The sequence below is a fragment of the Pyxicephalus adspersus genome, chromosome 3 (genome assembly GCF_032062135.1).
Source record: "Pyxicephalus adspersus chromosome 3, UCB_Pads_2.0, whole genome shotgun sequence".
Lineage (NCBI taxonomy): Eukaryota > Metazoa > Chordata > Amphibia > Anura > Pyxicephalidae > Pyxicephalus > Pyxicephalus adspersus.
In genome coordinates, this window is record NC_092860.1 from 24,217,409 (window position 1) to 24,229,425 (window position 12,017).

Here is a 12,017-nt window from a genome sequence, read left to right on the forward strand (position 1 = left end):
ACCTTATGTTTGTCCTGAGCCCCACTTTGTCCCATCACTGACAGAGCAGTAACTCTCTTTTACTGATGCGCCTTCTCTCCCTAACCAGTCACAGATCAGTTTGTATGTAGCCATGGCCCTCACTAAACCTAGGACAGTGGTGGTTCACTGATTGTGGGCTACATCTGAGCAGGCAACTTTTTTATACTATTAAAGTTTATTTTGTAGCTGGAGTTGTCTTTTAAGCTTTTCATAGTACCATCTGATGTTATAAATTAAAACAAAAAAATAAATATCTATAAACCAAATGTGTAAAATCCTTTGGAACTGTAACTAATTCGGGTAAATCTACACATCATCACTAACATTTATTTAACCCAGTTAGGAATGAGAGGCTTGGCAAATAGCCTCTGATTTGTTCAATCAAGCGGGCATGGCTGCTGTAGTTTCTTATGAGGAGGACGCAGCGGGGTGCCCCTCTGGATGCAACTCAGGATGTTGAGACATTAAAAAAGCGTCAATACCAAACCACACTAAATGTGTGCCGTAATCAATTCTGAAGGCTGTCCAACAAAATATTAGATTGTAACTTTTGTATTTGGACTGCAGACAGGACCAGCAATGCTGACAGCAGGACAGGACGTTTAAATGGACGGGAATCCTGGAGTTCTACTTTAATATTTTCTAGATTCATTATCAATGAGTTATGAACTACCTTGAATTATACTGTATATACCAAACAGCCCAAGACAGTGGATGGTGAAAACAGTGCTGAGTTTCTCACTGCTGGATAATTCTATATTTTTCCTTCTCAGATGCCGGTACAAAGGAGGAGCGGGGGGGCAATGCCAGCTGAAGGCCTTGAAGTATCAGCTGTAGACACAACAGAAGAAATTCCAGGCTGGAGGACTGAGAAACGTCATCGGTACTCCAGGAATACAAGCTATCTTTATGGGTTTGTATGCCATTAGCTGTTCATATGGAGAAGAGAGTGGTTCTGATCACAGGATGTTCTTCAGGAATTGGCCTGGGTTTAGCTGTACTTCTCGCCTCAGACTCCCGCCAGAGATTTAAAGGTAATCTAATAGCACAATCTTATCTGCCTTGTTCACCTTTTGCTAGAGAACAATGTTATTGTGCCACCTTATATGTAATATTAGGGTATTGTGCAATGTAGAAAGTGATGTGACCCATAGGGACCTTTAAAGTAGCCAAAATCTTTCTTTTTAAGGTATGGAGGGCTTGGAGGCCTTGTTAAATTTAATTTGCTGTCTCCCACCCCATGTAGATTTATCATCTCTGCTTTTCCTGATCACCTTTGCCACTGGACAAAAAATGATTGGAAATCTAAAATGATGTAGTTGTCTAAAATTATATATCACCAGAAAAGAAGTGAAATCTTTTATTTAGGACACCTATCCTGGAGACACTTCTCACTTACTTCCTGGAGATTTTTTTCTTACTGTCATTCTCCTGGGATAGAAAGCAAAGTGAAATATCCCCAATGGAACACATTATTATTATTATTAATAATATTACCAGGATTTATATAGCGCCAACATATTACGCAGCGCTGTACATTTATTAGGGATTGCAAATGACAGACAGATACAGACAGTGACACAGGAAGAGGGGACCCGAAGAGCTTGCATCAGCATAAAGGTTTCAAACCAAAAACAAAATGTTTTGACTTTACATTTTGTACCACATTCCACAAACAAAATCCAACAACCTATTCTTGCTGCAGTTTCATAGGTCCAAGTGCCCTTCTTTCTGCAGAACATTCATTACATTGTACCAGTTATCTTACAACCCTCTAAATACCCTGCCCGGGAAACAAGCAGCATACCATGGCACACAGAACATTGATAGTGGCACTATTTTCCTTTTGGAGAAAAGTTGCTAGGGCTGCCAGTCCAAATCCTTATTTTCTAAATTCCAAGTTTTGTAAGTTGGCTGTACAAAACACACAAAATGTATCTTGTGTACACATACTTCTATAGTGGTCATCATATGATTGGGGATGGTTGTGATCATTTGCAAACAATCATTGGTGATCACAGACAAGTATGACAGTCACTAGAGAGGAGCAATTTGATGGAGATATTCAGGGTCAATCATGGGTGGCTTATGTGTTCGGAAATTGCTGATGTGTATAAAGCCTTTATTTTCATCAATTTATTACTTTGTGGAATTAGGATCAATGCTGTTTTAAAATACCTTTTTTTTGTACAGTGCTGCCTAATATGTTGGCGCTATATAACTACTGTTTATTGTTATTAAAATATTAACGTGTAAAATTACCAGAAATCAAGTGCTGTCTTGTGTTCATCCTGTAATATTGTCCCAAGCAGTTTTATCTTCATGCACACTTTACCAATATGACCCCCATGATACAGACATGAGAGGAGGGCTGGGTGTTCTGTGGTCCCAACATGCTTCTTCTTCCATGAATACAGTTTAATAAAAGTACTCTCACCCAATGAAGAGGAAGAATTACCAGGTGAAAATCAAAGAAAACTAGACCAAACTAATGCAACGGCCAGTAGGACTCACCATTTGCCATTTGGATCTGTTTTGCTTTAGCTTTGCGTTAATGTGCTGTATTTGCTTTATAAATATAAATGAAAACAACTTATTTGTCCGTTTAGTCTGACCTAACCCTATTGTAGAGGTTTTGTGTATAATACTTGATTTTGTTCAAAAAGATTTCAATGGAATGTTTGCCTTTTTTATAATCTACCATTCATTTTAAATTTTGCTATCCTAATTTGCATTTTACAGATTTTTTATAATTTGAAACTCAAATATTGACAGTGTTACTTTAGTTTTATATATTTTAATTGTTTATGTTTTTTATCATTGGAATTATTCATTAATATTTAATGTATCCCTGAATGCAATAGGAAAACATTTTGTGATGTGTTTACATACAGCCAACTTGTCAGCTATGTCTTTGTTTTACTTGCTGCTTTTAGTCTATGCCACTATGCGCGACCTTTCTAAGAAAGAACGACTGCTGGAGTGCGTACGTGACTGCCATGTTGACACCTTTGAGATCTTACAGATGGATGTCACAGACCAGCAGTCTGTGGTGGGCACTATCGAGAAGATCAAAGAGCAACGAGTAGACATTCTTGGTGAGGCTCCTTAGTATTCATATATAAACCCTGGTAATCATGTATAAACCCTATTTTAAACACCTAGCTATAAAATACTGCACAAAAATGTAATTATATCACTACAAAATGCCTTGTACATACTCACATCAGTTTAAATTGCTTCCTAACACCAGAAATTCAAGACTTTCTACGGAGGAAGAGTTCTAAACCTTCTGAGTTGTTGGAGCTGGTTCATTCCATCATCTATACTTGGCCATTAGCTGATCGCCATGATAAGCTGCCTCAATGGCCAATAAAATGAGCAAAAGCTGGGTTATTACCACAAGGTAGTACTAAAACCTTGTTTAGGAAGGTTTGGTAATCAGCTGGAAAGGAAACGATAAAAACATTCTGTTCACCCAAACAATGGCAAATGTCTGTACATTCCAAATCCTTTAGAAACAAAAAGTCTTCCAGTTAGGTTTGACATCAACTTTGAATAAATGTAAACAATAAATTGGGTTCTAATTGGAGCTTTTTTTTACAGTATGCAATGCTGGTATTGGTTTAATGGGTCCCCTGGAATGTCACAATTATGACACCATAAAGAAAATCTTTGACGTGAACTTGTTTGGGACCATTAGCACCATCCAAGCCTTCCTCCCGGGAATGAAGCAGAGAAGATCTGGACAGATCATTGTTTCGGCCAGTGTTGGGGGGCTGCAAGGTAAACAAATGGAGACAGCTGGATTTCAAAGATTGTCAGTGGTTTAAAAAGCTATGCAATTTATGAATATTACCAAGATGCCAAATTACAAAAATACTAAATCATTGTATATTGGGCAAATGGAGTCACCTTATAAAGATGTTGTCACTATGCTTATTCACCTAAAGTGGTGTATTAAAGATTTAGGTGGGGAGAAGTGGCTTTGCAAAGACTTTATCACTTTGCAATTAATGATTAAGGTGAACTCTTGGCAACAAGTATAAATATTACTAATATTCACATTTTAATCCCTAGAAATTATGTAAAAATAATTCTTGGGGTCTGTACAAATCCCTATGTGAGAATTTACAGGTGGAAGTTCTACCAGAGTGAACCTACATGGGAAGGAAGACACCTCCAGTTCATTGTCCTGGACTACGACTCCCATGTGCTCCTGATTAGATGTGATACCTGCATTCTTTTTAGTCATTTTTCTCTTTAATTTTATCTTGTAATCCTGACAGTAGACCCTGTCTACCTGTCATAGCGTGACAACGGTCATCTGTATGTATAGAGAATATGTATTTTCTGTGTCCCGGGATACTTTTATTGTGTCTAATATCTATCACTTAACATCCTATAGATGTATAATAATAATAATACATTACAAATAACACATTACCTAAATATATATTCACCATTATTCCCTTTATTCCAGGTATCCCATTCAATGATGTGTACTGTGCCAGTAAATTTGCTGTGGAAGGTTTCTGTGAGAGTCTGGCTATTGTTCTTCAGCATTTTAATGTTCAGTGAGTAAATCAGTTCTAATACTATAAAATAGCAGCAATACATGTGGTCATTAGGATCAACCTAAATCAATATTTGTACCCTGGAAGAACCTTTGATAAAGATTTCTGGGCTCGAGATACCACTGGAATCATTTTCCTCATCCACAACGTATGTTAGAATATTGGAGGTACCAGCACAAGGTATTTTCTGCTTACTCTTATACTAATGCACTTGTTTCCTAACTTATCCTATTCAAACAATGTTTTTTTTGTGAAATTGTATTTTTATTAAAATTTTTTCAAACAAAGTTGCAGAAATAGAAAAGCAACAATAAAGTAAAAAAAAAATAAAATAATTTAACATAATAACAACTTTTACTGAACAGTTATGCTTTTCTACCCCAGCCCCATTACTATACAACGTACTTATTAAGATTGAAGCTTCATGCGCTTAACGTGGAATATGACCAATACAAGCAATTCGTTACCACAATTCTTGTAGGCCAAGGACTTCATTTTAGGATTTTGGGAACTGCTCCCTTCTTACTTTATCTGTAGCTTCAGCATATTGTAGCCAAGCTGCTTGCTTTTTTCCAGCCAGCTCACAATGGTGATGTTGGGCTTCAGATCTTGAAGGGTCCCATCAAGCTGATATTATCGCACCAGGTGCCCATCACACAGAAGCTACCACTGTGCAGATATTAATGGCAGCATGTGGTGGGACCCTGGGGACCTTGTACAGAACTCTAGGTTGAGCAGCCCTATATTAGATGATCATGACTTTGGTGAAAAGGGACAGTGATCAGGCTATCTGTACAAACACATTCAGGGAAAAGACGTTGTCTGACCTGCTAACTGCTAATTGTCCTCATTGAAATTGAAATGGCAAGCTGCTAAATACACATATAAGGAAACTGTTTTACCTATCAAAGGATTTGTAACTTTGTTCAGCCATTCTTGATATTCATTTACCCTTGCCAGATCTCACAGCTAGGTGTATGACTTACTTCTACAAATTCTTTTTTTTCTGAACATGCAATAATACAACTTTGCCATTGGATAGTAAAGGGGCAGCAGCACAATACTTAGGTCTCAGCTGTCTCCCAACTTCTTGTGTCTTTTAGACAGCACTATGCAGGGAAAGGGAAAGTAAAACTTCTTTTTTTTCTAAAAGAAAGAGAACAATTATTCATCAGTTCTAGTGACAATGGGCAAATAACAAGTACTGTATTTTATTGCTCTTTTTCTGTTTTTTTCACACAGTGTAAGTCTCATTGAGTGTGGTCCAGTGAACACCAATTTTATGAACAAACTCCAAAATGAACAATCAGTCAGTAACAGCCAACTTCAGAATGTGGACAGCAACACCTGTGCCCTGTATGCCCAGTACCTTCAACACTGCCAGGCCATCTTCCAAGATGTGGCTCAGGATACAGATGAAATCTTAGAGGTACCCAAGAATCTTCATTACTAAAGCTACAAACACAAATTATTGTCCACATGGGATTTATTATGATAATATGTAATATTAAGCATTATTATTTGCATTGACCGTGCAGGATGGGAGAGTTAAATATTTGTTTGGCTTATGCAGTTTTTTAGGCAAGGAAGTTTTTTATGAGTTGTTTTATTTTTTATATATTGATATATATTTTTAAACCCTGTACATTCCATAGAGTAAGGGAATGAAGGAACAGAGCCACTAGTTGATAAACTTCAGAAAAAAATTCAAGTATTCGTGGCAGTCCTCATCTCTGTCCAGGGCTGGTTGAGGGGGAAATATATGACCAACTGGTGGCCTCCACCTTTTCCAGACCCTCATTTGATATAATAGCAGAGGGTGCAGGGAGCTGGAATGATGTACATGCAGGGCCCCAAATTAATATTTACCCAGGTCTAGGTTTGATTTAGCTTTTTTTAGAGTGCAATAAATATTGACAAACTGAAGGATGTTAAGACAAAATGGTTTCCAGCTAGACTGTTCATTAAGGTATTTCAAATCATTAAATTCTGTTTGAATGTGACTGCCATTTAATTGTATTTACTATGTCATTCCAAAGAACGTGTGTACAGAACACTCTGATTGAATAAGATTTTTAGGGAGCTGATTCTATGGTGCATTGCATGAACACTGCATCCAGACTCTTTTTGTTTCCATTTTAGGTGTTTATGGAAGCCATTGAGGCTCAGGTCCCATCACTCCGATATTTCACCACCCAGTTTTTTATGCCACTTACAAAGCTGAAGTTATCATGTGCAAGTGGATCAGAGTATATCCACGCTATGCACAAGTTTGTGTTTTCTGAGTCAAAGCCAAAGGAAGTAAGACCATGAACTATCAAGAAGGAACGTGGCCATATTGCAACACTGCTATTTGTCTTTATTACATGGTATTTTATTTGTTTAAACATCAATATGACATTGTATGTCTAATTGTAGGGTGTGGTTGTCTTTGTGCATAGAAGACAATATTTTAATGATCTGTCATAGTCTGTGGATGGCACATATTCCAGTATCCTGCTTTGTAATGTTTAACCTGTAAAACTAGTATAGTGCTGAATTTTAATATGTCTATATTTTGGTTTCCCCAGGTCTTACTGTCTACCCTCTTCTAATTATCTTATTACCTTTCTAATTAATTTTTTTAATAAAAAAAACTTTCTGTTTTTGTTATATTGCTTCTTTTAGGCCCAGTAATGTCATCACTGTGTCTCCTTTCAATGGAGGACAATCATGTGGGTAGGGCTGGCAGGGTACTGTGCTTAGCTTTCTAATAACATCAAAGCAGCATGCTTCAGTAATCCTTTTCTTCAGCCCTGATACAACCAGTGGGTTGACTGTTTAGGGGATTCTACATTCTGAATCTCAAAAGGCCTTGATGGGTGGGTCTCAGTGTAGACAAATGAGTATTCCTAGGCAGCCTCCATGTGTATGCAGAACACCCTAGTTAAAGACCACATATGTCAAAGTCTCCATGAATAAAAAACAGAAATCCAACGAACAAATGGAATGGCCAAAAGAAAGAAAAGCCTGCAAAAAAATTACACTAATAATTAGTGTTGGTCCAATATCTCACTATTCCATTCGACAGCTATTCGATCCAATAGTGAGATATTATTCCGGTGATTGAATGCCGAATTCGAACACCATCGAAGTCCATGGTGGGAGAATTCAGGGTATTTTTAGGGACTATTAAGGCCTACAAGAGCAATCAGATTGCTCTGGCAGCCCTTTACTAGTTGTATGTGTTCTTGGATAGAGTTTCTCTATCCAAGAACACAAGGCACTAGATGTGATGAATGGGGAAACTTGAAGACATGGCTGCAATCACCGAGACGATGACCTGCACTAGAGGTATCTCTAGTATGGAGGCTCAGAGGTAGCACTTTTGCCATTGCAGTGCTAGGTTCCAGGTTCAATTCTCATCCAGGACACTATCTGCATGGAGTTTGCACTTTCCCCCCGTGTCTGCGTGGGTTTTCTCTGGGTACTCTCCCACATCCCAAAATCATGCAGTAAGGTTAATTGGCTTCCCCTCAAAAATTTACCTTAGACTACATTAATGACATATGACTATAGTAGGGACATTAGATTGTGAGCTCCTTTGAGGGACAGTTAGTGACATGACTATAGACTTTGTACAGCGCTGCATAATATGATGGTGCTATATAAATACAGTACAGTAATATGATACATTTGTTACATTTTTCTCAAGATGTAACAAATGTATCATAATATTACTGTGCTAGAAAGTGTGTTGCAGAGTAAGAGATATGTCATTATAGGATAACCTGTAAAAAAAATTAGTTAAATGAACACAAACACTCATTTAACATTATTTTTTAACACATTTTTTTACATTTTTTTTGCATTTTTGCTGTTAATTCGGGTCAGATATAAGGACAACTCGAATTCGAACACCAAAACTACTAATAATTACTGATAAGCTGCATTATATTTCTCTTTTGTTTTAAGGTTTAGATGCATTTAATGAATTTAATGGCAGTAACAATAACCCAGCAGTTGTGTCCCTGGGTGGAGTGACAGAATAATAACTGCTCCTCCTTCTGCACTGGTGCTCAATTTCATTACTGCCTAATTCCCCCACACATGTGGTCATGGACAGTATTATTCCACCCTCTATACATCATTGGTCAGTGGCATTTAAATTTATACTAACAGCAATAGATCCAGGCCATCCAAGATATAGTGGGCTGCATAAAAAGTGTGCTCAAATCTTTTATTTTTCCTTTTTGATTTTGACACTTTGACTTACTTACTTACTTTGTGTTTTTGCTGCTTGGATTACATTCTAGATTGGCTTATTGAATCATTTGCTACTATGAAGTTATAAAAGTACCCAAAAAAAAATTTACTTTTTTCAATGCTCTTTCCTTATCATGCATTGCTTTTATTACTTTGGAATGTCTCGAATTCTCCTCTTGTTTATTTATCTTTTATTTTAATAACTTCTCCTAATTGTACTGGGTGCAGAAATTGTGATTTCCTAAACTGAGTGTAATGTATACACACATGTGTATGTGACATATGTCATAGTACAGTGATCGCCAACCGGTGGTGGTCCACGGCCAGAGCCACGGACCATGTCCCCTTGTACAGAACGCAGCCTCAGGGCTGTGGGCCGGTTGTCTCTGGAGCGGGCAGGTTCTGGCATCATGACGTCACTATGGGGGAAGTAAATTTAGTGGTCCGTGGGTCCGAAAAGGCGACCACTGTGACAGTAGACATTTCCGAAAAAGTCCAGTGAGATGAAAACTGTCAATCTTTTCAGCTGATCTGCCAAGGTCACTATATTATGAAAGGTAATAAGGGGCGGTGGTTCTTTTTCTATGATTATTCACATATAGTTGCTTTACCAACCACAAACTGGTAGTAAAAGGTAAAGTATTTTGGCAAGAATATATTTATATAAATCAAGAAAGTACAAGGGCTTAGGATATGATCAAAACACTAATTGAGGTATTGACTAATTGAGGTATTATTGACTGATGACTAATTGAGGTATTATTATACAATTAGGTCTTATTTTGCAATGGGGTTCATAACCTAAATACTGGACAGGTTCTTCCTAAGGCAAGCGTTACCGTAATTGGTTTCAATATAAAGTACAAGGGTATAAATGAATGTTCGAGAACTGGTTTCAGCTCCCGACATGTTTCGCCCTACAGGCTTCCTCAGGGGATAGTAATAACCATCAAGCAACTAGGTGTATAAAGCACATCAGATTGGAAAGAACCGTCTAATCATGAAACAGTTGAGAATGAATTGGAACCCGTTAATATAGATAAAATTATAAAGGGGCACAGTAGCTGTGTCAGAATTGGTACCTAGAACCTGTCCAGTATTTAATTATGAATCCCATTGCTGTAAATGTAGTCACAAAAATACCTAATTGTACTATATTCCCCTAATTGTTTTGATGTGTCTGATCCCATCCCAATGCCTTGTACTTTCTTAATTTATATAAAACTATCCATGCCAAACAAAACCCTTTTCCACATTTTGTCTTTTTCCTCTTGACTATATTATTAGTCCATTATAAATTGTACAGTTTTCCTGAAGATTACTACTACTTCAATTGCATGTTTTAGCTCTGTTGTATTGATGTTTTATTTTTAGAAGTAAGTTAAGTAACAAAAATACTGTTTATTGTATATTTGTGATCACAAAATTCTGCTGATGAAGACTATTCGCTACTGTAAAAAAAAATGTAAAATGCTTTTTGTCTATAGCACACTATCAAGTTGCAGTCATCTGTCTTAGTGGATTGTCTATTTGGTCAATGTTGCATACAAAACAGTAAGCTCTGTTACACAGTAAACAGCCATTTACAATGCACATGTACAATCAATCAAATATTTTAATGTTTTTTCCAATTTTATGTTTGGCTGCCCTTTAAACATGGAACCACCTGAGCCCGTAAATAATAAGATGTAGGATTAGTTGAATGATAGAAACGAGATGACTCACAGGCCTGCTAATTAGTGACGTCCCTGGACTGTATGTGATGCTTGCTTTTATCTCATACAAACAAGCTCCTTACTATTCACGATCATATTTCCAAGCCGTGTGCCCTCCCAGGCCTGTGTGTATTTACCAGCACAGTCATATGCACAGACACACACGCAGATAGATTAAAGTGACCTGACAAGCTCAGTGAAATAATACCGCCTGATTGCAGAAGCATCCCATATTAAACTGGTCCAGCCACAGAAATAAACGTTATGGCAAGCTGGTTAAAAAATGCATATTTGTCGTACAACGAGAAAAATAAGCATTAACTCACATCTACCTATGATTTAACTTCTGATGAGAGAAAACGATTTAGAAGCCTTATAGCTAAAATTGCTGGAAAGAGCAAGGCATTTTTTTTTACCTAAAGCTAACCTGCTAAGAAGAGATTTAAAAGTTAGTGTGAAAGTTGATCTTGTTGATACAGTGCAATTGGACTAAAGAATTATGGCGAGAGTTGGAATGAGGAGTAACATCCATCCACAGCTCACAGTACATGGTGTCCATGGAAAAAATGGGACTGATTTAGCCAAGCATACCCGGAATGGAGAAGAGAGACTATCTTGGGTGAACCTGGGTTATCCAGCAAACCAGAAATGGATCTGGTCCAGGATTGAAAATATTTGGCAACTAATAGAAAATGATTTTAGGAAAATTTAGTTTTGCTGGAACACCTAGGTTCCTCTGTGATAGTCCACTCTCTTCAGTCTTGGAGAGGTTTAATAAATCAGGCCCAATGTGTGCCCCAAGGTGAAATGAAAAACAGGGTCTAATTATGGAAAACAAAATGGTATGGAAGTTGCATGATTGGAAGGGTGTGTGACCTTACAGCACAAATACACCCAGGCTTTCACAACCTATTTAACATACAGAAAAACCTTCAGGTCTTTAGTACTCCCTACCATAATTACTATATACAGATGATAGAATATTATCATGGTGGTCTTACATTTCTGACCAGGCAGCAAGAACAATGTCACCCTTACAGATACCCAAAGAGGTCATTGGTGTCACTTGCTTGAGAGACACATATTGTCATTGCTCAAGGAACTCCAAGCAAACCCTGGAGCAATCCTGGTTGTGAAACAAAGCATTAATCAATGTGTGCCAGTATGGCATACTCTTTGACAGATAAGCTCTGCCCCCAGTTAATAAGCACAGGGCAGATTTGCACTACTACATAAAACTCTATTAACAGAATATGCATAAATGGCCCATGGGGGTGGCAATATGCCAAGGCACTGGTTCGAGCTGTCACTGCTGGGAAAGCCACAGTGAATAGACAGTACAGTACATGGCATCACAAAGAAAACTAGGGAGGGCTTGCTGGGTTAGCACAATTTCAATAATGTCTCACCAACATTAATGCTTTACCAGTATATACTGGTATATGTATACCACATATGA

The 12,017-nt window shown here is 37.6% G+C and overlaps 1 protein-coding gene across 1 annotated transcript; it reads left to right on the plus strand.

Annotated features, from left to right (window-relative positions):
- Positions 1-955: 955 nt before the first annotated feature.
- HSD17B1 (hydroxysteroid 17-beta dehydrogenase 1) lies at positions 956-7,245 on the plus strand. Its single transcript, XM_072407040.1, has 6 exons — positions 956-1,055; positions 2,958-3,119; positions 3,628-3,807; positions 4,505-4,598; positions 5,841-6,027; positions 6,741-7,245. Exons 1-6 carry the CDS (start codon positions 959-961, stop codon positions 6,909-6,911), a joined length of 891 nt encoding a protein of 296 aa, XP_072263141.1. The 5' UTR covers positions 956-958; the 3' UTR covers positions 6,912-7,245.
- The last annotated feature ends 4,772 nt before the right edge of the window (positions 7,246-12,017 follow it).

What these genes read in the sequence shown, in the direction of transcription:
- HSD17B1 (XM_072407040.1), top strand. Translation starts at nt 959, where the DNA reads ATGGAGAAGAGAGTGGTTCTGATCACAGGATGTTCTTCAGGAATTGGC. An exon ending in CTTCAGCATTTTAATGTTCA is followed by an intron (nt 4,599 to 5,840) that starts GTGAGTAAATCA and finishes TTTTTCACACAG; the next exon opens with TGTAAGTCTCATTGAGTGTG. An exon ending in ATACAGATGAAATCTTAGAG is followed by an intron (nt 6,028 to 6,740) that starts GTACCCAAGAAT and finishes TTTCCATTTTAG; the next exon opens with GTGTTTATGGAAGCCATTGA.